The following is a 25,586-nucleotide window of genomic DNA, read 5'->3' as shown; positions in this document are numbered from 1 at the left end:
GCTAGTGGCAGCTTGAACTAAGTGGTAGGGTGGAGATGGTGAGGCAGTGTTGCATTGACAGAATATTTTGAGGTGGAGTTGAGAGTGCTTGACGATAGATTGGATCTGGAATATAAGAGAAAGAGGCTGCATATGGCTTCATAGTTTGGACCCTGAGAACCCCAGGAGGAAGTGTTTACACAGGCTGTACAGTGACTGGCAGCCTAGTGGTAGTACAGGGTGGGAGCCCCACGAAGAATTAAGAATGACTCCTTGGATTTTGATCTAAGTGACTGTATGATCGGTGGTGGTGTTTATGGAGGTGCAGAAGACTGGGGGAACAGGTTCTGTGTTGGATAGGTTACATTTGAGATGGACATCCATGAGGGGGTGTCACCTGCAGAGTTAGATGTATCCATCTGAAAGTCAGGGGAGAGGTCAGGGCTGGAGATACAAATTTGTAAGAATATGTGGCTAGAGGACTGAATTAGAACTTCCTGTTGAATGAGTGCTGAGAAAAAAGAGGTTTGTGGGCTGTGCCCTGGGACACTCTGAAGTTTAAAGATAGGGAAGGAGAGAGTACAATGCAGACTGGAAGGAGAGCCTCATTCAACTATTTTTAATCTCCCAGAATTACAGATGATTTGTGAACCGACTTGTGTACTAATTCTGCAAAGTTGTTTTATACTTGAACTCTATGATGGTTGGTTCCTCAACCTACCTTTTGGAATATTATCTACTTAAATGAGCATTTATAATTCGAATCCAAAACTCTTGGTTTTCACCATAAATTATCTGTTATGAGGTAGGGCACAGATGAATCTAATTTTTAAGTCCCTCGTTATCTTTCTTCCTAGTAAGCACTGTGTCTGAAAAAGGGCTCATGCTTTCTAGATGCTTCCTTTTTTGCTCTGATGGTGTTCTCTCTAATGGGAGATTTCACTGCTCCCTGCTAGAGATTTTATTACCACCATGTAGGCAGAGGCTACACTGCCTGTATTCATTGTGGCCAGTCTTGTTTTTGTAAGACTTGAAGCATGAAATCATTGTGAATACTCCACAAGAGAGCCTCCAACAAACGGCATGCGCAGAACCACAGGCCAACAGGCAGCCTCACTTATTGTAGTATTAATATGGATTCAAGAGAGGTAGCTGCCCTTGGAGGAAGCTGACTCTGCCTCTCCGTCCTCCTCTCTCTCATCTTGACTTTCCCACTTTGTGTGTGAGCTTTGCATACTGGAAGACTCCTTGAAGAAAAAGGTCCTTCCTTTTGCCAAAGGCAGGGCAGCAAGCATCACCCCACAGAGTAATATTTCTTAGTCAACTCAACAAGAATTTATCTTAAATAGATAGTTGTTTAGTCCCTGGGGCCCTAGCTCTGCTCATGTCTTTACTGAGGGGGTAGTGCTGAGGTATTTAACGCAATCATTAATTGGCTCTGCTCTGCAAGCCAAATGCAGTGTCAAATAGCGTTCCTTTTTAGCCTCTGCGTATATTTATATTTATATATTTATATATATTTAGCCTCTGCAATTCAGCTCCGTGCCCTCTCAGTCCCACTCAGGCCTCCTCGACCCCCATTCTTACATGCCTGGAAGTATTCAGATATGTTTTTCTCAACAGACATACCGCCAATTTTCACTATTTAATTAATGTCAACCTGATTGAAAAGCCATTTAAATGTATCATTCTTATTTTTCCTAGAAATTTCCGTGTTTCTCACTGGGGATTGTATGGTTAACAAAAAGAGAAAAATTAAGCGCATAAGCTCATTACTTAGAAACCGAATGTACGTAAATGTAATTGTTCACATTTCCTACCTATTGTTTAACAGGTAATTTTTTTTTAAACCAGGCCTTCATTGTTATTCTTTGTCTGCCGTCATTCTGGCTACAGAGTACAGAGATACGGGGTGTTTGCTGTCTTAGCCCTTTCAAGATCCCTTTTTTCTGGGGTTTGCCCTCTCTGATTCTTGTAAAAAAGTATCCTGTTAACTTCTGTAATTACTTTCATTCACTTATTTGGGGGGGAGGGACTATATTTATATATCTGCAACTTTCACCTGGAGTCACAGGTATTTAAAAATTACTTTGTTATTCTCCCAAGAACATGATATCACTTGATGGGATATTCTCATCCTGACATGAAGTTAAAATTCTTTACAATTTAAATATTTTACAAACCCTCACATGTCAGAAGAAAAACATTGTGGGAGTATCTGTGAGAAAGATGTTTTTGGGCTTTACATTGTTAATTACCTCTTTGATCTTGATTTTCAAATCTGATGGAGTTAGATCCATTACTTCTGCAGGCATTTTCTAGCCTGGTTAACGGCATGACCATTTAGCTGGTGCCCAGCCAGAAAGCTGGGAGCCATCCCTGATTCCTCTTTCAGTCTTACTGCGTACATTCAAATCAACACTAAGGCTCCTAGGGTCCTGCCCTTTAGTCTGTCAATATTATCCTTTTCATTCCTTCTGCTATTGGCTAATGAGCAATGAGTAGTCATTGCTCAGTTTTCACTTGAACTTCTCTTTCAATGTCCTAATTGGACTTCATCCCAGCTAGTCTTGTCCCATCCAGATCATTCTCCACATCATTACTAGAGAGATCTATAAAACACAAATCAGTTCTTGTCACAGCTCATGCCTCTGTGTGGAATAAACTGTAAATCTTTCCTATGGTATAAAAGTTTCTCCATGAACCTCCTGCCTTTCATGTCAGCCTCAGTTCTTGCCACTCTGTCCCTCACATCCTTCTGAACCACTTCTGTTTCCCTGAACATGGTGATGTTCTAAAATTTCAGATTCTTTGCCTTAAAGTTCTTTGTCACATATTCTGTGACTCCACAGACCTCAATCTTAGCCATTATTTGGCACAGAAATGAAGAATGAGTGAATACATATTACCTTCTGGGTTTCCCTAGCTGGGAACACTTGGATACTTACAGATTGGCCTACACTTAATGAAGTTAAGGATAGCATCTCTTTTGATGATATTTTGTTTTCACCACTTGATGTTTCTCATTACATAATCATTTTGGTGAGAATCAGCATATACTTTGGATGCCCTGGTAATAAAGTCTTTTTCTACTTTTGGTCTACTAAGTGTCTCTAGTGATCTGTCCAGTTACTGTTTTAACATATTTGAGCTTTACTGTGGCTTTAGAAATAGAAGTAATTTAATACTTTCAGGATAAATTTATTTTGCTCAAATATGAGTAACTGGGTAATGAGGGGAAGAAAATAATGGGAATTTAGGTGGAGTTTAACTTGTGTTGACTTGCCAAAATACGGACCATCACAAAAATGGCCTTTCACTTTTTTCAGGCCATGCTAGCACTCTACAAGTGTGCTTTAGTTACTTGACAAGTAGTTGAGTATCTTCTGATTACCAAGTGTATGGGCACACAAGTAAAGCATTTATACACTTATTTTTGTAATGACAAAGGAAAAGCCACACAGTCTCACACATAGATTTTGACCATCCTATAACACAAAGTTTATTGAGCAACTACTGTGTGCAGATAGGATGCTAATCATCATGATTACAAAGTACAGTGACCTTAAGGAGCTGCAAGATATATGAAATAGTACTGTAAAATGTGATAGGGCTTAACATTGAGCTATGAACAAGAGTCTTGTCAGCTCATCTGAAGGGGAGTGGTCAGAGTAATACTTATACTCATCTGTTAAACAGTGAAAGTAAAGTTCACATGGTCATTACTTGTTCATTAGTGGAGCCAAGAATTAAGCAACTTTTCAAGATACCTATTCCAGTATTAGAGATGGAGAGAGGATATGAATATGAATGAACATGAACCAGAATCAAGGGAGTGACATCCTGGATCACACTGGGATAGGACAAGAAAGACATATCCAGAACAGTATTACAGAAACCCAAACTCAAAGAAGAAAGTTAGAAGAGGAAATAAACTATTCTCTTAATAACTGTGTTTATCTGGAGCCCTACTGTGTTTCATTTGTAGCATGACTCCTATAGTATTCCAAAGTGAATTGTCAGTAATTCTCAACAAATTCTGTAGGAGACTTTGATAAAATCCCGAGTTTCAAAATCCTTGGGTATTATTCTAGATGCAGATTTTATGTAACTGTTGTGGCCACAGTTACGTACCTTGAATGGAGAAAGTCAAATGAACACAGAGCTGATGTTCAGCTGGCAGACCCCAGTTCATCTGTATCAGTTATTTATATTCACAGCTCCCGCCAAGACCATGGGCCATTCCAGACAACCTGATCCTCGCCAGAATCTCCTTGCAGCCCAGGAGCTAATCAGTGGGTACACAGAACAGAAGGAGATCTCCAGGATCCCAATCAAACAAATAAACAACAACAACAACAACAACAACAAAATTATGGAACATAAATTATTGAGAATAGCACCAGGCCAACAGTTAGTGTCTTGATAGGTATTAACATGTAGTAGGAGCTCATCTTAGCTAGTATTAATAATCTTGTAAATTACAGCATTTAGGAAAGTCCTAGTAGGTAGTAGGAGCTTAGTAACCAAGTACTGTTAGGACTCAGACACACCCTCAAGGAGTCTTCTACCTACTGAGGAGACAAACATGTAAACAGAGTACAACCCTTAGCCGCGTGTGAAGGAAAAAATGGTCACCATTCATGTCTGGATTTCTGATTTCCCTCTGCACGCCACACGATGCTTTCTTTCTGCACTGGGATGCTTCACGTGTGAGGGCTTTCATTTCTATTTTCTGGCAATTGTATTCTTTCCTGGTGTGACTGCTTAAAATTGATTGCAGAATCTTTCCCTGTTGTATTGCTAAGGAAGCTTTATCTTCTTTCATAATTTCCACAAAGCACCTTCTGCCAATTTTACTCTCTGTGGGATTGGTGTCTTGATTTTTAAGGTGCTTGCAGCATGCTCTCCTCTCCACTCAGGGAGCTCTTTGTTCTTTGGACCACTGCCCTGTGCTACCCATTTGTATTTTGTTTCTGCTAGCGTTGTTAACAGTAGGATGTTTGGGGTATTTTTAATTCTTATCCTTTTGTTAAAAAGAGTGATTTCCTACTTGGGGTGGAGATATGGATGTCTTTATACTTAGACCACTTGAGGGGTGAAGCTTAGTGAATTTCCTTTAAAATCATCACAAGCTCCATCCAGATCACATGGGCGACTTGTCCTCATATGCAAAGTCTGCTATGGAGCTGTCACCAGAAATTTTGCTTTATAGTTTTCCAACACAGTTCTTCTCTAAATCAGTCTCTCAGTTTCAGCACTATTGACATTTGGGGCTGGATAATTCTTTGTTGTGGGGAGGGTCTTGTGCATCATTAGGCATTCAGCAGCATCCTTGGCCTCTACCCATAAATACCCATAGAAATCACCCAGTTTTGGGGAGCCTGGGTGGCTTAGTCGGTTAAGCGGCCAACTTGCACTCAGGTTTTGATCTTGTGGTTCATGAATTCGAGCCCCACATCAGGCTCTGTGCTGACAGCTCAGAGCCTGGAACCTGTTTCTGCTTCTGTCCTGTGTCTCCATCTCTCTCTGCCCTTCTGCTCACACACTCTCTCTCCCTCTCTGTCTCTCTCTCTCTCTCTCAAAAATAAATAAACATTAAAAAAGAAATCACCCAGTTTAAACAACTAAAAATGTCTGCATTTTTGCCAAATGTCTCCGCTGGAAGGCCAACTTGCCCCAGGTTGAGAATTACTGCTGTCAATAATAAATATGTGAAAGTCGATTGACAAATAAGTTATAAAATGTGTTGATTAGCAAACACATTCATGATAATGACAGCAAATACTTGCAGAACATTTAATGTGGGCCAGATACTGTTTTAAGAGCTCTTTTCATATAAGTAGCCTCATAGAGGGAGGGACCATTGTCCATTATTACCCACACTTTACAGATGAGGAAACTGAGGCTCAGAGAGGTCATGCAACTGCCAAATGTCCAATCAAGACTCTGAGCCCAGGCAGTGTGACCCTAGAGTCAATTATTTGAATTTACTGTGCAACTCTTTAAACAAAAAGTTACTGGATTAGATACCTACGTGGCATAGCATGGGCTATTACCTTTGGTAGGTGCTTAGTAAATTAGTTAAGTGAATAAATGAATATCTAAAAAGCCAGGCAATTATATAACATTTTAAATCAGTATTGAATAGATCCCTTATTTAGTTAATTTAAAATTTAAAAATATGCTTTTCTTTGAATACAGTCAACTGAATATCATGTATTAGAGCAAAGCTGAGGGTCTCTTAGTATTTTGAAACTGATTCACAGGAATGTTTTAGAAAAAGTTTGTCAAGGTAACCTCTACAGTTTCTCGTAAGCTTCTGTTTGTGTGCTAGTGAAATGTTGTAGTATTTCAGAATAAAGACTGGTCAAACTGAACAAATTATTTTCCTGATGAGATTAAGCAAAGCAGCCGCCCTTGCCTCATAATAAGGAGAGAAAACCCATCCTTCCTCCCAAACTAGGTATGCATTCTGATGAGGCATGATGCACTATGTGATAGTTTGACCTAGCTTCAGAACTTATTAAAAATTGAACATCTTTAACTAACAGGAAACCATTTTAGCCGATCAATGTTTAGCTTTCCATAGTTGGCTTCCTATAATAGATAGGAGGGTTGGGCTCCAAAGTTTGTTACAAATGCATTGCATCTGATTTATATCTAAGTGGCAAGCCTGCATTTTGTATGATAAAATATAAAAACATTACGTTTTGTGTGTTAAAGACTTTAATATGTTCTTTTGTAAAGCCAAAGAATAGAAACTTCCAGAATGTTAATTAAAATAACAATATATAAAATATAACCATAAAATAGCAAGAAGACCACTTAATCACAATTGCTTCATCTTGCTGGTTCTCTTAAAATTCATATTATTAATTATAATAATTTTACTCAGCAAAGCCCTAAGTTATACATTTTCTTATTGTTTAGATGATCTTTTAAAAAATTTGAGTGGCTTTTTTCCCCTTAATTCTGAAGAAGTCTGTTATTGTAAGGACAATACTAGAAAATATCCCAAATCTCAATTTTCTTGGAAAAATGTCTTCCATATCATGTGATAAAAGGCATAACAGTACCAATATATTTTATCTTCTTCAGTGATAGTGAGGGATATTTTTGTTTCTTGATCTAGGAGTTTGCTTACAGCATTAGAATTCATGATTTCTATAATGAGTACTTACCACATAGTAAGTGATCTGTAATCTACCTCCCACACAGTCTTGATGCAGAGCATTACTTTGCCATACCATTTAGAGTGGTCCATCATGATACCTAAATTAATTTATGGGTTACCCCACGTACCTGTATAAAGTGGCTGCTGAGTACACAGACTTCTACTGAAATAGTAAGGTCATTCAAGCATTGTTTATGAATTTGGAATTTTGGGAAACCACAGCAAACAAAATTAAGCAAAAGCAAACTTGTCAGAAAATAGAAAGTGACTTTTTTAAGGTTTGGAATTGTCCTGGTTGATAGCCAGATCTGGGTTCCCCCACTTGAATCTCTGAAGTTGCCAGAAACAACTCTGTCTACGGAGGTACTGAAGGCTTACTTACTATGTTTTATGAAGCAGTCTTCAGAAAATAGCACAACTGACAATTGTAGAGCTAGCAAAGAGCCAAGCCTTCATTAGTACATAAATACCATTCAGTTTATTTGAAGGCTAGCATGATGGCCAGTCCAGAACACATTTTTTCATGACCTGGAAATTTTTTTAAAAAGCTCCCAACAGGAGTAGAAAGTCAATAATCCTGATTCCAAGAGTATCTTTCCCTTAAAAATGGTTATACCATCAACTAGGTTATACTTCCACAAAAATCTGGTCCATGTATATTGCTCCCTCCTATGAGATTAATAATACTATGCAGTCTATATTTAATTTGTTTTAAAGGAGCCATTTGCAAGATGCTAAAAGGCACAGCTATTATTTCATGTTGTATCTACTTTCCAAAAGTAGGGAAATATTATAGTGAAACGGCTACTCTTTCCAGCATGCTTCTACATGGTTAGAGATGTTACCTTAGATTTCATGGTTATGATAATAAGCTTAGTTACAATGGAGAGGCATAGAGGTTCGATCTCACTACACATTAAGGAAGAATGAAAGTGGGACTCTGGCTATGTCTTACTCAGTCATTGAATCCGAAAACATAAGATCTGAGAGATGCATAAGTCATGAAGGGAACCAACGGAGATAGGACTTGTTCGTAAAAAATCTATGGTACTTTTTAGGGGGCGCCTGGGTGGCTTAGTCGGTTGAGCTTCCGACTTCAGCTCAGGTCATGATCTCACAGTCCGTGAGTTCGAGCCCCATGTTGGGCTCTTTGCTGACTGCTCGGAGCCTGGAGCCTGCTTCGGATTCTGTGTCTCCCTCTCTCTCTGACCCTCCCCTTTTCATGCTCTGTCTCTCTCTCTCTGTGTCTCAAAAATAAATAAGCATTAAAAAAAAATCTATGGTAATTTGATGACCATCTCAGAATTAGAACTCTACACATTGGGGTGAGAGGTGGATTTTAAGCCATAAACCATATTATAAATAATTGGATAGAATTCTTTTGGTGATGGAAAGAAATTAGACACTGACACATGAAATGATTACTGAAAGAGCCACGTTCAAATCTGTGTTGCTACAATGAAGTGATTGTCATAGTCCAAATGTATAATTTTCTCTGTTATATATGAGGAATATGTGTAGCTGACTTGTTTAACAGGTAACTGGTACTGATTCCATAGATTCAGAAGAGAGATTTGGAAGTACCACTCCTCTTTTTCACTTTACTTAAGACCATGGCACATTTTCTTTATTGCTCAGCTCCCAAATGTTAAAGAAGAGTGACAGACCAGTGCTGTTCACAACACAGTACACACTTGGAGAAGAGATCAGTGAGAACTGAAAAATTATGACTGAAAAATATTCTTCAGCCTCCTAAATTTAAACATTCAGACACTAGAATTTTGGGACTATTGTGAATTTTCTATATTTTATTTTACATTTTAAGTTTATTATTTATTTTTGAGAGAGAGCAAGCGAGCAGGGGAGAGGCAGAGAGAGAGGGAGAGAGAGTCCCAAGAGGGTTTCACACTGTCAATGAAGAGCCCATTGCGGGGCTCAAACTCATGAACTGCAAGATCATGACCTGAGCCGAAATCAAGAGTCGAACGCTTAACCAACGGAGACACCCAGGCACCCCTGAATTTTATATATCTTAAATATTTTATTTTATTTATTTTGAGAGAGACAGAGTGTGAGTGGGGGAGGGACAGAGAGAGAGGGAGAGGGAGAGAATCGCATGTGGGCTTCATGCTGCCAGCACAGAGCCCAAAGCAGGGTTTGAACCCATGAAATTGTGAGATCATGACCTGAGCTGAAACCAAGAGTTGGTCACTCAACTAATAGTCACCTAGGTGCCTCTCTATAGTAAAAAAAAAAAAAATTGTCTTAATCCTTAGGACATGACACACTTAGATAAAGGTCTTAGTGAAAGTTGTTAGGGAGAGGAAATTATGTTCAAGTAAGTTCATTTTGCTTCTGATGATTTGAATAGAATTATGCTGTTTAGTCACAGAAAAAACTGAAATTAGGGGAAAAATTTATTTATCTGCTATCTCTAGTTCTAACCAGTGTAGAAATTTAGAGATTAACTGTTTAATAGAAATTTTGATAATGATGTATATGTCCCTTGTAAAATAGTTATTTTAATGCAATGATGACCTCTTAATTCATTACATACTCTTCAATGTGCAGAAATTTTGCTGAGAATTTGACACGCTGTCAGTTTTTCTAAGTATTATCGAATATATCGACCTACCTTGTATGTCTTAACAAAAGAGCATAGTGCTCCCAATTACGTTTCCAATAATTTCTGTTAAGTTCTGAGGTTACACAATTTAAAATACATGGAAGCCTTACAGTTAATTCTGTATTTCTCACAAGTAAAACCAATAAACAAAGTTGTCTAAATCACTTAGGTTTTTTTTCTTATAATTTTGGCAATATCATCTACTTCTTTTTGATAGCTTAAGAATTAGTTCTAATAGACAATTTATTTTTATTTTCATTTTTTTCCCTAGTTTGAGGTGCATGTTACAGCTTGCCATTGTGGTCATTGTGGTTCATTTCATTAAGCTTCTTGTTCTATCTGCTTTCTTGAGACCTGGGAAACAGTATTTTTCTGAGTGATTGTACTATATTGTTCCAAATATAAGGCCACCCAGAATAGAAGGCAACCTCCAACTAGAAACAGCTCAAATATGGAGAAAGGCTGGGGGCCCAGAGCCCGGCGGGTCTTGCAGTGGTGGCAAGGGTGCCGAGGAATAGGACGATGCCTGCCCACTCTCCCGGTGAGTGAAGATGAGCCAGCTGCGGCATTTGCTTGTGCATACAGATGGCTTCTGTTGCTAGAGACAAAGTTACACTGGGGGGAGAGAACAAGTTTGTACACACAAAAGAAAGTTGTTGTGTGTGTCTGAGTCTGGGAAGGGAAGCTGGGAGTAGAGCCTTTCATTTCCTAAATGGTTACTGTCAGTGTCCGTCCCTCCCCCGCCCACCCCCACCGAACACGGTTGGGGTTGAAAGTTGAGTAACCCCAAGCATTGGAGAAGATCAAAGGTACCCTGCACCTTTCATAAAAAGGAGTTTAAAAGATCCGGGGCCATGAAAAGGAACTGTCTGTAGACCAGCCCAGAAAATTATTCCTTGCCTTTGAAAATCAATTGCCCACCCAAGAGGTGGTGCATGCACTGTGTGATCATGTGTGGTTTGAAAACCAGTGACCCTGAGCCATGTTTCCAATTTCATTAAGATTTTCTTCTTTTTAAGTTCCCTATCTCCTGAGCCAGTCAGGTTACAATTTAAATAAACAGACTTAATGTTATTGTAATAAATTTGAAGAGACTGTTTAAAATCATTTGTTTTACTAGTATTTCACTCGGCACATTGTAAAAAACATTTCTGTGAAAATGTACTAGTCAACTGAGAGTATGTATGGATTGAACCTAGGTAACTCCAAATATTGGTCTGATTCTACTAAGCACATAGATATATAACCTTTTATTTTATGGTAACTAAATGAGACAGGATAGAAGGAAGTGCTTGTTGTGTTATAATCCAGAAAACTATTGAGCACCTGTTGGTGGACAACTTTACCAGGCACTTGCTTACCTTTGCAACTTTACAAAAACCACATAAAATATGAACCTTGAACTTTCTTGTAATTACTAGTCCTTGGCTTACTAAGCACATTTGAAGGACAACTTTAATTCGTGAATGAGTTTTCCCCACTGTGCAGTTCCTATTTTAGCTATTATTATTATTATTGAAATAAAAGAGTGTTTAAAGGCAGATCAGGACTCGCTTTAAGTTTAAACAGTGCTAAATTGCCCAGAGGATCTGGTTTAGGGAAGCTACTTCTCGATCTTAGAAATTCTCTAAAACCAAAAGCCCTGAAAGATAGAGGCCCCTTGCCCAAGTAAAAGCATGCTAGGATTATATGTCTGCCATTTTGCCAGGTCTGGGAAGCTAACATTTGAAACAGAAGGGCTGGGCAGCACGAGGTTTGAAAGGAAGAACTGGAAGGAGGGAAGCCCAGAGGGGGAGTATTATAGGCTGCCCAGTTAGATTACCAGTCAGAGGGAAAACTGTACTGCAGTAGTGGGTCCTAAATGAGAAGTTCGAAGTGAACTCTGCATAACCTCAGAAGACTTTTCAAAACCGTTCATAACGGTGGTAGCAGTGGGGAAAGAGAATAGTAGAGGGCCAGAGCTATTCGGAGAATAGTTTCCTTTATAACTCCTTCATTTTGGAAAACTTTCATTTCTACAGAGGATGAGGATGACCACAATTTGGTGGTCAAGTTGTGGGGGGAATGGTATGCCCCTTAACTGTCTTTAAGTTTCTACTAAGTTCCCTTCTATTGTTTGTTTCAGGTACTCTTATGTCTGATTTGATCTGAATTACAAATACAGGAAAACCTATACACTTTATCCCCAGAGGGGGTTAGGGCTATTATAATTGGCTTACCTGTGTCATCACCTGCTATTAATGTAATCATTAGTAGCAATGGAGGACAGACTGGGGAAGTCCCCTAAACGTCATATCCCACAGCTTCCTCTCCCCGTTGATTAGTGAGGGTGGGGGGGGGGGGGCAGAACCTGCTTTGATTGTATAACTCTTTGAGCAAGGAAAAGAACATGGCTTCAGCTGGCTTATGAGGTGTCAAGGATAGCCTTCAAGAACACGGGAAGAAAGGAAGTGACCAGGGAAGGGGGAAGGTACTCCAAATTGCATAGATTATAATTTTTGTAAAAATTGAAGGGGATTGTCAGATTCTCTACAAATGGTATGGTTTGCATAAAACCCATATTTCTCACTGTTGCTGCTCTCAGATTCTCCCTCCCATCACTAAAGCGCACAACACAGAAACACTTCTGTGGGTGCTGGAAAATAAACGTCTCATCGCAGTTGTTTCCTGCGTTTGTGAATCCACACATGTACCTTCAGTGTCTCCTTCTCAGGGTATTAGAGTCCTAGGATTGAGTGAAATGGAGCAGTTATTAATCTATTAGGCATGAAAAAATAAGATTTGTTGATGGACAGAAATTAAAATCTCTCAGGCCCTTTGGGTGTAATGATCACCCTAAAAACAGGTTTGGAGACTTTCCATTTGGCTGCCTTTTTCTAGGAGGGGAAGTAAGTGAAGTTTTACTTTTTCCCAGTTACTGTATGGGTGACTGCAACCCTCACAGGCCAAATTAATAGGGCCTAAGTTCTGGTTTTTCAGCAATTAAGTCAAAGAGTCACTAAAGTACAAATATCTAATTTGTGACCTGTTTTGTTTTTCATTTTTTAAAAAACCAAAAATATTTTTTTCCTTAAAGAAAATGTTGAATTTGGATGAATCTCTTTGAAAAATGCTCCACTGTAGGTCTTTACTTCAAAGAAGGGTTTTATGAGACACACCATTTCTCCAATGCCAGAATGTGATGTGTCCGAATTTTCGGAGACATATGGAATATAGCATTTGTCTTGCTGAGTGAGCATGTTTAACTCAGCTGCTGAGTAACTCACAAATTCCCTACTCTTGAGCATCTTTAAGTTTCAAGAATCATTCCTGAAATATTCTTAATGGGTATTCCTTAGGGGGCATTGCTCTCTTTGGCAAATCGGAAATGACATCCGGACATGCATCATGATGGCTCTTGGTTAAGTGTTCTTGCTGGTCAAGCAGCGAGTGTATTCTAGTTAACAGGTTGATAGCATCTTAGGACAGGCTAGAAAAAAATGAACTAGCTAATTTTCATTTGGCAGTGAAATTGAATACTGAATGACATCTATGCAGTTCTAAACGACTTTTGTTTTAATAACAAAGTTGTTGATTTTCTACTAAGGGTTCTTTTAGGTTGTCATCAGGGGCTGATGGGAGTAACAGTCCACCCACCTCTCCAGCTAGCTTCAGTGGACATACCACACCTTCTCAGCAGCCTGAACCTGTGGTACATTCTCTTAAGGTAACCAACTGTGTACAACCGTTTATCTAGAACTTCAGTTGTGTTGTGGCTTGTTTGCTTTAGTCTGGTAGTCCTCACAGTCTTGTTTTAACCATAGATACTTTATTTTTTGACCCCCTTATGGTGTAACTCTTTTAATTTTTGAAGTGTACTTGTTTTTAAATTGACAATGGGTTTGAGTACTTTATGGTTGAATCTCTAGTTTTATCATTTTGTCTTGAGTAATGTGATTCATATCAATCTGCATCGAAGTTGAAGTCTGATGTGCATGTATATCCATTTGTGTAAAATATTGTTCTGGGTATTTTATGTGCGGTGTTTATAGTATGCATGTCTTCAAATATAGGAAGTTAATAGGCAAAATAAGGAAGGTTATCATATTTTTCTTTCTTTATGCACTTGAGGTACATTGTGCAACTTGAAAGAAGACATTGAAATAAAAAACCTACTCTATCCTCCATTAAATAGAAGTTAGATGTTCAAAGTTGAGTTAATGCTCTTCCGTAGAGTATTAGAAAATAGGTGGTCTTCTTCATAAAGCTACTTTTATCTTTTACTTCAGATTCTGTGATAATTTCAAAAAAGATTTAGTGGAAATTTGTCATTTATTTTCTTTACTAATAATGAGCTTTCCAATAAATAAGTGCCATAAGTAAAATTAATAACAATATAAATATTATCTAAGAGGAGAAACTGATGTAGGCAATAAACATTACCTTAAAAATTGAGGCAGTCCCTTCAAGTTTTATCATTTCCAAGGTATGAAATCCTGTCCTTCAGATTATCTGTAATTCCTAACAGGTAGCCTTGGTGAAACCTTTCTGAGCCATAAAGTAGGTAGCATGCTTCAGTCCTGCTCTTGCCACAAGAATTTCACAACTGTACTAAAAAGTGTTTTGGTTTTGGAATGATTTATCAATAATAACCTGAAGATTCACTCTTTTGGAATGGGCCACACTTTCTCTGGCATGCAGAAAGCAAGTAGAGGAGAAATTTAAAATATTTATTTGATGTGATTTTAGCAGAAGATTGAGCCCCCTCATTATATTTTGCTATAACTTTAATGAAATGAGTTGCTCCTCCCAAGCATATACTGATTGCTCCTGAGTGAAGGTAGCAGCACTGTGCTGGTGGCCAGTGCAATGCACTTGGCATTTTCTGTCTTGGTTGGAATAACTCACCAAGTGAACAACCAAGAGGAATTTACCAGGGAAGGCCTACCCGAATGAGGGGCTCCACCCTGCATCTGGTGGCTGCTGATTTATCACCTGACCAACATCTTGCTCTCTGCAACAGCATTTGGATGCTGTTCAGCATGAACAGCATGCTAAACATGCTGTTACTTGAGCATGAACCAGACGCTAGCTATCTGAAAAGCATCTTAGAAATAAAAAATGAGAGTGGCTTCAATCCTGTAGTGTACTCCAAAAGCAACACATTGCTCTACTTTTCAAACTGAAAACTGTTTCGGCCTGATGCCTTATTAAATGGCAAGTGTAATTTGAATCAGATCAGCATAGAGGATAGCCTTGCAATCTTTCCCAAATTTGTCAATGCAGCTGTGTTCCTATGGCCTAAAAGGAAGGGAAGGGCAAGGAGGAGCTCTTCAATTTTCTCTGAATTCATTTTCTAATTTTCATATAAAATTTTATCTCAAGAAAGAAAGATATTATGTTATAATCAGAATACGTTAAGTGCCCTCAGTTGGCAGATGGGTAACACCAAGCAACTGAAGCATCTTTCTTGGATAAGTGGAGGCTCTTGAATACAGAGTATGTTGGCTTCCGTGAGTTAACTGTGTCGTGAAACAGAAATATGTGCCTAGGGGAAATAATGCCTGTGGGAAATGCATTTTAGGGATATCGCAGTGCAAAAGAAGAAATGGAGCCATTCAATATGTTTTGTTTTTAAAAGCCCACAGATCTAGAGCTGATTTAGGTCATAAAATTTTTCTGTTGTAAAAGGATTAATTAGAACAATGGTTCAGTTTCTCATCTTCTGATACATCTCCAAAAAAAAAAAAAAAAAATCTCTAGGCTTTGATAAACTCTGTGGTCATGGTTTGGGAGGAAAGTGCTGTAAATCACTGTAAGAAATTAGCCCACTTGTAATAACACCACATTTGTCTTGCTTTAAAATTCATCCTAACTATTAATTGGAGCTTCACTTCATTTAGTAGAAATTAACTGATTTGAAGTACACTTGTCTTAGGTGCATTAGACATTGAATTTGTAGGCAAATGAGCTTGTTCCAGGAATTAAGTTTTCTATGAATATTCACTGAGCATAGGCAGTGATTTCCTGTAAGTATATAAAGAATGTGAACTGACTCTAAGTTGAGTACCAGGATGAGGCTTTCATTTACTACCGTGATATCCTCTTTTAAAGTACCTACATAGTAATAATGGCTAGACATTTTGAGTTATAAGGGAGCAGTTTGTGAGTTAGATTATTTCAGGATTGAATACTAATAAATAATCCATATAGACTCTGTATGTATGAACTTGACATGAAGGGTCCACTTCATGTTTAAATCATTTATTTTGTCTCAACTGTTCATTAGTGCCAATTCTCAGGTAATACCTTTAGGTGTGGCCATCAGCATTGACCGTGATGACCACAGAACCAAGGAGGTTAGCAATGTCGCAGTCCAGTGGGATTCATAGAAGAGCTTTTAGAAAAGCATTTTTTTTTCTGTGGTTTTTTTTGTTTTGGGTTGTCTTTTTGCTACATTAGTGCTTTGGCTTACCAGCTGATACAGAAAAAAATAACAGACAACACTCAAAACCAAAGTTTTCTCCCCTTTGACCTATAGAAAGTATGGCATGAAAATTCTACAGGCATATTTCAAGAAATATTATTTTGAATCCATTTAGAGATAACTTAGAGAAGTGGAATCTCATGCCTCTAAGATTGCTTAAAAGCATCTCATCCCAACACTTTGCTCTAATGAAAAATGCTGAAAGTGTTGCTCAAATATTTTCACAAGAAGTCAGTTTTTCTCTTTGATATTATCTAAGAACCATCTCCGTAGTCCTTTTCTAGTCCCTGGGAACATGTCCAGGCAAGAACTGTGAAGTTAGTAGTGCTAATGTTACCTCGAGTTCTTACGTACATATTCCTGGGTTTTGACTACAATCTCTTTTAGTCTTTTCTATAGGCCATGTCTACATATCATTTGGATTATTTGGCATAAAATTAATTATATTGCTCATCTTTACAATGGAGCAAGAATTACTGACTTTCTGCAAATGGTTGACACAGGCAAGTTATCTTAATGACCAAATTAATTAATGCATCTAATTATTTTAGATTTTAGTGAATTCAATTGACTATTAGTGATACAATAGATTGCTTTTAAAGACCATTTGAAAATCAAGTAGAATTGATTCCTAGTAGGTTTCATAACAATCATTTTAAAAGATTGTGCCATGTACTAATCCACTCTGATATGCAGAGACGGGGAAAACCAAAAGGTTTTGCAAAGTGGACCTCCTTTATGGTTTAATTCATAAACTAAACTAACAAGTTTTTTTCCATGTGAAATTTGCTTTTCTTTTTCAACATATCCAGGTCTTGGATGTTCAGGAAACTATAGATCGTCAACAGGGTAAAGAGTATGAAAATGACCTTAGTGAGACAGAAAAAGCTATAGTCAGAGAAATGTGCAATGTAAGTTTAATGTGCTTTATTGTGTATTCTGTGTTGAAAGCCCCATTGCAGCTTAGTTATTTTATGAATACGTACTTTTTATAATGCTGGCCAAATGCCTTGATATTTTTATATTAAAACCAATTCCCCTTGTTTGGATCTTTAACATATTTTATTGCAGCTTTATTAACACAGTCATAAAATATTCAGGTAACCGATAATCAGCCAATTCTGTATTCCAGAATGATCCAGGAACATTTTTACATAATTTACTGTTGAAGATATTGTGTTGCTAGTTTTGATAAATGGGTTTCTGTTTCATACTTTTAAGAGGTACCAAAAAATCAGTTTAAAAGCCTGTGATAAAACACAGCCTTCTTCAGACTTATTTACAGCTATACTTGGGGGAAAAATCATCTTACTAGGTAACATTTGCTTGGTTCTTCATATGATATGTGCACTGCCTGTTTTGCAAAGTAGTAGCTTTACCTTTCAGTGTTGATGAAAGCTCAGAAATTTATAAAAGAAATAAATATGAACTTAAGAGATACACATAGAAATCTATGAAATTAGAGAAACACAGTAAAAGAATTGACATGCTATTTTCATGATGCATATCTAATCAAGAATGTGATTTGTATTTATTATTAATCCCTGGCTAAATTTTGAGTAATATGCATGGATATATCATTTAATCAAGAATATAATTGGTGAAGTTGTTAAAAAGCTAAATATTATAGAGGAAGCCATTTGTTCAAATAAAAATCATAGATTAAGCACTGATTTTAATAGGCTCTATGTTGTACTTTTATCCTCCTATTCTTTGTCCATTAGGATATCAAAATTGCCTAGAATTACCTTTAAGCTATTAGAACCAAATATTCTCATGTATCTACCTCGTTGAGATGTTCTTGGAATCCAGTAAATGTTTTAAGTCCTGTGGGCATTATTATATGTGGTGGGGCCACAGTTTTAGTCTGCTGCTTTTTTTCTTTTCTGCATATCTATTTTTGTCTATTTTCAAAAGGTCATTAGTTCTGGAAGTCATAATTTCCCACCACTCTTCACCTTCTGTAGCTGTTCAGCCTATTCTTAAGTTTTATGTTTGAATATTTCCTTCAGATACATTCAAAAATTTAAGCTACATACCTTAAACATGCCTGTTGCTTCTCATCTGTTGATTATGGAATGAGAACTAAAGTTCAGACATGACGAATTGTAGAGCCAGAAGAGACCACAGAGAAGATCATCCCACAGTGATTCTCCCAAGTAGTACATGGGTGTCCTCTGTAATCCAGATGTCTAGGTTTCACCCCAGCCCCTGGGGAATTTGGATATAGGAAGCCCTGGGTACCATCTCCACACTTGCCTTTTATATTAGAAGAGACTGAATTTCTGAAATAAAATTGCTCGATCAATTTTTTCTCTAAGGAAGTCAGGACGATACCCCAATCTCCTCTTGAGTCCTAGCAATCACCCCTTTCCCAAGTGTGGTGAATCTGGGGACTTCTAAAAGCAAAGCATCTTCCAGAGGGGACCCTCTCCTTTTTGCATAATGCCTGAATTTCTGTAAAAACACATGCTAGGATTGATTATTTTCTTGCCTTTTCATTTTAGATACAAGACTTCTGAACTAGAAAATTCATTTCTTAGTCACACAAGAGACATACTAATGGAATGGGTCTTGATTAACTCGTGTTGATCTTTGTTTGCCTAGATTTCCAAAAATGTTTCAAAAATGCTTCAAAAGATCATATGCAGTGGTAGTGGTGTTTTTCCATGCAGGAGATATTTTCAGGAAGCCAAAAGCTTGCCTTCCTAAAAGTTCCTTTTACTTATCTACTTTTGTCTGAGTCCCAAAATTTGAAGAAAAAAATACAAGTGAGGCCAAATCTGATAATTAGCAGTCTCATATTTGGAAACTATTTAAAAGCCAAGAGAAAAAAGTGTTGATTTAAAATGTTTGTGTCACCATTATAAATTATATGAACATTGAACTCCGTGCATACTAGAGAGCAACAAGAAATACGAATTGTGAGGTATTTTCATAGATAATTTCTTAGAAACTAGCTCAAGTTATAAAACCTATTCCAGAAACTATGTGCTTTTGTAACAATTTAGTAGAAATGTAAAGTTTTCTTATAATGTGAGATCAGTTATAAGACTCAGGTAGAATTTAGGATAATAAGTTTGGTCTCAGTTTCTGGTGTTCCTTCTGGAGATCAGTTGTCAACCCGTGTACAATGAAGTGACTGTTAGCATCATCGTGTTGATTAGTAATTAGTGGTTAGTAAGAAGTGCTTTTATTCTCTTCCCAAACTGTGCCACAAAAATACATTTACTATTTCTTATAGTGCAGCATATTTATCTTAGGTCTGTTTGGCTTTTGTAAATTCCCTGAGAAGAGCTGAACAAGTTGACTGGTTACCTCAGACACCCACCTTTTCTGTTTTTTTTTCCTATTCTGTTCTTTTAGTCAATAATAAGTCACTACTCTGTGTCCACCTTAGTACCATTGGCTCATTTCAGAGTTTTGCCTTCTCTGACTCTTTCACTACATAGCAATTTCAGGGTTAAGGCCCATGGTATTCTACGTTTGAGTACTTGAGGAGGGCTTGCACTTTGGAGTTGTAACCCTCTAATGCTTTTTGGCTATGCTTTGTTCAGGTCTTTGAGTCTATCCTCTGCTTCTCAATGAGACATTCAAAACATTCGGGGCAGGTGTAGATATCATGTAAGGGCTAGAAAGCAAGGTCCAGAGCATCCTCGGGCCCCTTGATTCAGTGTTTGCATTTTTTCAGTCTATTTATTAAGAAATGGGACATTCCTACCTTCCTTGTGGACAGCTTGAGCCATCTGTTGCTAGAGCATTCCTTTTCTAATATTTAAAGACCATCAGTACAACTCTTTTCAAATAGAACAGGTTATTTCTACTGCCTAGTGGTGTCCATCAAAAGAGAGACTAATGGTTTCCTTGGCTTAGAAATGAAGGTAGACAGAATCCTATATTCTTATATATTACCATGACTAGTATTAGGTTTCCCTAGAGTATCTATTTTTTAAAAATTCAAAAACAAAAAAAAGTCTATCAATAATTAATGAACCAACAGTTTTGTGTTCATGTTAAGAGCAATGTAAATTTTTAGGGAACGAATCAATCCGAAATTAATCATTATTGTGAAACACAAGAAGGGTTACTGTTTTCCACGTGGGGTGGCGGAAGGGGTGTATGTGCATTTTCCAGTTCACATTAGCATATTGGTGTATCACTGATGAATTCAGTGGTTTTACATTTTTTGTAACCTTACCTTTTGCTACTTTCCCTCTAAAATGGCCCCATTTTTTATGTATTATATCTATTTGGGGGATTCTTGATTTTATTCTTCTCTTTTTCCTGCATTTGGTTGCTCTCTGCTTTGATAATCTGAGAGGTAGTACAGTTTGGTAGCTAAGATTTATTACTGAGGCCCCTGCTCTGCAGGGAAAGCCATGGAAATTTACTAGTGGCCCTAAGTCCTACCAGCTCAGGGCTTAGTAATAACTCAAGAACAAAAACTCCATTTTCCTTAGTGGATTAAACATTTTGGTATCCCTTGTGTTCAAGATGTATAGAAGAACCAAGATGATTTTGTTCACATGTTCTTAATTCTGGCTATACAGAATTATATTGGAAGCCTTAAGAAAAAATACAGATGAACATGCCTCCCCTTTACCATGCAGTCAATCTGAGAATTGGAGTTACTGTTTAAGGTTCTTCAAGTGCATCGTGTACAGCCTAAGTTGAGGACCACTCATGTCAGTTGGCACATCATTCTTTAATTTTGGCCCTGATTATTACAAAGCATTGCAGTTCCCTCTACTGAGTAACTCTTGTGATTTAGAAACTTCCATCACATTTCATCATGTTTGAGCTCATTCATGGGGTTATTTTGTCTCTTGTCTTCACATTCCTCTTTGCCCCTCTCATAGATCCCCCTTTAAAAACCACAAATCTCTTTGTGGAAAAGGCAATTAAGATGTTTATTTTTATTATTTTTTTTTATTTTTACCTTTTTTAAGGTTGTATGGAGGAAACTTGGAGATGCTGCCGGTTCCTGTCCTGGAATTAGGCAACATTTGTCTGGAAACCAGTACAAAGGACCAATGTGAAAGGCACTCTTTCAAACAGGAGGTCACCACTGCCAGAGAGAGATAAAAGAAGAAAAAAGTGGGTTTCTGCACACCTGGACTCTTTGAATAACATGGAGTGATTGTACATTGCACATATTTTCCCTCTAACACCTTCAGTATGCTGTATGTCATGTCTCTGGTTTCCATGTCCACAGTAGCCCATCTCGAGTTAATTTAAAACAGCTTTGAAAATCACCATTTTGGTACCAATATTTTCATTAGAGTTAAAATGTTTTTGACTCCTAAGATCTAAGATTAGAAGAGTCCAGTAGGGCCTCAGTGGTTTTCATAGAGTTGACTCATTGCACAGAATGGTGGGAGTTTTCTACCATGGTATGTTGAGGAAGAGGTGGCTTCCAGCTTTCCAAATGTGAGAGTTGGGCACCTATTTCTTGTATTATAGTAAAAAAATTATGAGTTCCTGATGCATAATTAATTTGGATGTAAGGCAAGATTAGATTTCTGGGATTCTGTTTTGACTTTTGAGGTGCTAAAACTACCCCATAAATTCTCTACCAGCCAGAAGGGTAGCAAGATTTTTTTGCAGAGTGCTTATCAGACAGTACCATTTATTTCAAGTGATCAAGATAAATATAGCTTTTCTTTTAATCTTGCTATATTCATGAAGACACATCTTGGGGGCATATCTACTTCCATATTCATTCAATGTAGCCATTGATGTTAATATTAATTCCAATTAAAGAACAAGCAAACATAATTTTTCTAAGTGTTTCCAGCTGTGAGATGTCAATTTCTACAATTTAGTTTCTAGATCTGCTGTTATATTTAATAAACTTTATGTAAACTTTAAAATATTGCACTGCATTTATGAAAAAGCTTTCTTTGCCTAAAGCAGCTAACGTTTTATGAAACTGACGCATGTCTTTCATTATTGAGGCTAAAAGCTCTTGTTCAGATTGCTTGAGGTTTGAAAAAGAGGTGTGCTAGCTTTGCTTAGTTTCTTATTTTTGGTATATATATATATATATATATATATAATATTAGACTGTGTGTATTGGAAATGCTATGATAGGCATTTTGTGTTTTTCAAATGCAATGATAGTTTCTTGTATGAATGTGCAAGAGGCCTGTGACAGAATGCTGAGTTTTTATTGTAGTTTAAGATTATAAAAGTAGGAATGCAACAATTCCCAGTTTTTAGAGTTCTTCTCAATTACTCAGATTGGATTCATAGCAGATATTCATCATTGCTGTTGTTTTTATAATGGACTCATTATAGTATATTAATTGTCATTGGTCAAGGAATGTGAAGGTATTTCGTTATACTTTTTTAGATGTTACTATGATGAAAAAACAGCCCTCTGTTTTCAGAAAATATTTATGAATTTACTATAGAATTAATTTACTATAGAATTATCTCTCTAATTATTGAAATTGGGTTACCAGTTAAGCTTACCTTTCTTTTGAAATGTTATATTATTACTCTGTAAAAGAAAATTGCTTGCTATATTTACACCTTCTCTCGTAGAAAAGCTTTCATCCTTAAATTGTTGTATTCCTACGCTCTGAAGACATTTAAAACAAGTTCTTGTGCCTGCAGTAGAGACTGCAGAAGCTAATACAAGGAACACTGGTCTTTTGACAAAATACTTGTGTAAATTTTGATACTGTATTAAAACTATTTTTTTAAAGTCCTGCATAAAATCGAGTATCACGTATGTGTTCATCTTAGCAATGGTAATAAATTATTTAATCTCAGTGTTTTTTCCTTCAAAATTTTTTTTTCCTAAATTGAGTAGATTTCTAATAGTTGCTAAGTATCATAATGTTCCTAAATGATGGTATTAATGATGGTAATCCAGATGATTATCTTAAATCCCTCATTATGAGCATATTTAAAAACATGCCTTTGTTTTTTAATATTCAGGTTCCTCCATTCACACCATTCTCCATTATAATGTAGTTAAAAATTTAGAATGGTATTTAGGAATATTTAAAAATCAGTGTTATAAAACCTTTCACTTGTTAAATTCATATAGATTAAAATTAAATTCAACTATTATTAAAGCAGTCATCGGGAGGGAAAATACTAAGGGGAAATACTGTAGAGTTAACATACATTAGTGGGGGAAGATGTAATATACATATATGACTAAGACATAAACTGAAAAACACACATTATACACATGCTCAGAGAACACACATGCTTCTGAGAAACCACTAATAAGACTCTGGAATAAAGCTTCCTACACTGAGCTTTAGACCCAACTTTAAATGACATAGTAGATAGTCCAGGACCTGAGTCTTGCCATTGCCTGATATGTTTATCAATAAAAATGTGCAGCATCATTCTCTCATGTGACCAGTTTATGGTCTTATTTTCTCTGGAACAAAGGTTAATTTACACATCTTGGAAGAATATTTTTGCCAGCCTTGAAGCTGACAATCAGAATCTAAGCTTTTTAAATGAATGCCTTTTAAGTTTCTAGCACATGCTCAAGGCATTATAGAAAATTCAGATCTTATGTGACATCTAGTAATACATCATTGGATGTGAGGGTATCATACATCACATTGGCGGGAGCCAATGTAAAGTATCTTTACTAAGTATGGCATTGAATAAAGGTTCTTTGGCTTAGGAAAGCAGACTTTGGGCCAGCAAGTTCAGCATTCAACACTATAATTAGCTCTGTGAGTTTGAACAACTTAATGTTGCTGAGCCTCTGTGTCCTGACATGCTGAAAGGAGACAACATCTATGGAAGTGTTTTAAGGCTCTTGAGAGCCTCCATAGTTCCAAAGCTCATGGTCTTGGCAATCCACAAGAAACAATGGCAAGTCTTCCAAGACATAGGAGCCAGCGATGAGCTGTGACAATGTTATTAGACCATTAGGCTGGGAGAGGGAACTACATCAACATGAAAGGTTTATTAAACACATAAAAAGATTCTAGCTGCATAGTTCGCACTTTCAAGCTCTGTTCTCAGCCTACTGCAGGCCTTATCGTGGTCAATCACAGATGGTAATTATGAAAATGGAGGAAAACAAAAAGATATTGATCTGATTCTCATAGGAATGGTATGTTTGAAAAAAATTCCACAACTACTTAATTCCATATTACTGTGAAAACATAGAATACAAGAATAAACATAGAAATAAGAATAAAGACTTTTACTTAAAATGGCAGAATATCTGCTGTAGCTCCCTCCTTTTGCCTTAAACTCTAAAAATGATTGAAAAGAGATTTAATAAATTTATAATCCCACTAGAAAACAACAAATAGTGTACTCTGGGGACCATCAATTAAGATAAATTCTTAAAAAATGATAGACACAGTATCCAGTTGAAAAATGAATTCATTATTCAAAATACATGAGGAAGGGTATTGTTGAACATGCAGAATGGCTTCAAGGATGCTCCAAACAAGACAGAGTTTGAACCTGCAATGCCTGGGATCCTGGGGGGACTTACAGTAGCTATGCATTTTGACTCCTGTGTATGATCTCTCCCTCCTTGAATCAGGCAGAGAACAAAACATAATTTCTCCTAGGCCAGAGCAGAGAGTAAGGATATTTGAATTGGAGACACAGAGCAAAGTCTTCAGTTTCTTAACACCCAGAAGAGAAAGGATACTCTGTGTCCAGATCATTAGCTACTAACACAGCCTGCCTACAAGTTTGTCCCACCATCTCCCTTACACCTTAGACTCAACTATCTCACAAACCCAGCACCCTGACCTATTTCTTCAGGCAAGATGTATGGGAAACACAGGCGGTTCATGATGAAATTTCAATACTAAGGTATACAAATAGCACCCAACATTGGAGGGAAGCCACTCAACTTTGAATCAGAGGCACAAAAATTAAATCTGTACCAATGAAAATAATTAAGAGAACTTGAGAAGTAGGACCAGTATTCTCAAAAAAGATGGTAAATATTGCATTCATTATGAAGAATTTCACATCTTGGGAATACAATGTTAGTGTGAAAACTCAATATATTGGTTATACAGTGGAAAGGACACCGCTGAGAGCAATTTTGCAGGTTTGAAGCCAAGAAATTTTGCCAGAATTCAGAATTTAAAAATTCTGAATCTGAAAGTTAAGAGAAATGGCGACTATTGTTCCCACAGTGCTTTCTCTCTCACTTACTCTACCATTTCCCTTCATTCTTCCACCCTTCTCTTCCTAGTTTTTTTTTTTTTTTAAGTTTATTTTGAGAGCAAGGAAGAGAGAGAGGGTGGGGCAGAGCAAGTGCGGGAGAGAGAATCCTAAGCAGGCTCTGCCTCTGCACTATCAGCACAGAGCCCAACACAGGG

At 37.2% G+C, this 25,586-nt stretch overlaps 1 protein-coding gene across 7 annotated transcripts in view; it reads left to right on the top strand.

The window, feature by feature from the left end:
* The window catches only part of CCDC85A (coiled-coil domain containing 85A), a 255,711-nt gene extending 232,684 nt beyond the window's left edge, over window positions 1-23,027 (top strand). For 2 of the 7 annotated variants that reach the window (XM_060605505.3, XM_060605495.3), the window contains one exon: window positions 21,198-23,027. In XM_060605505.3, coding sequence (XP_060461488.2) covers window positions 21,198-21,247 — 50 coding nt within the window. In that variant the 3' untranslated portion in view covers window positions 21,248-23,027. Of the gene's footprint in view, window positions 1-10,188; window positions 10,324-13,368; window positions 13,489-17,060; window positions 17,160-21,197 lie in introns of all 7 variants that reach the window. The other 5 variants (XM_060605456.3, XM_060605470.3, XM_060605460.3 and 2 more) reach the window with 5 other exon arrangements.
* Window positions 23,028-25,586: the final 2,559 nt, after the last annotated feature.

Source organism: Panthera onca, chromosome A3, assembly GCF_046562875.1.
Source record: "Panthera onca isolate mPanOnc1 chromosome A3, mPanOnc1 haplotype 2, whole genome shotgun sequence".
NCBI lineage: Eukaryota > Metazoa > Chordata > Mammalia > Carnivora > Felidae > Panthera > Panthera onca.
Note: the sequence above shows the minus strand (reverse complement) of the source record. Positions and strands in the feature narration are given on the sequence as shown.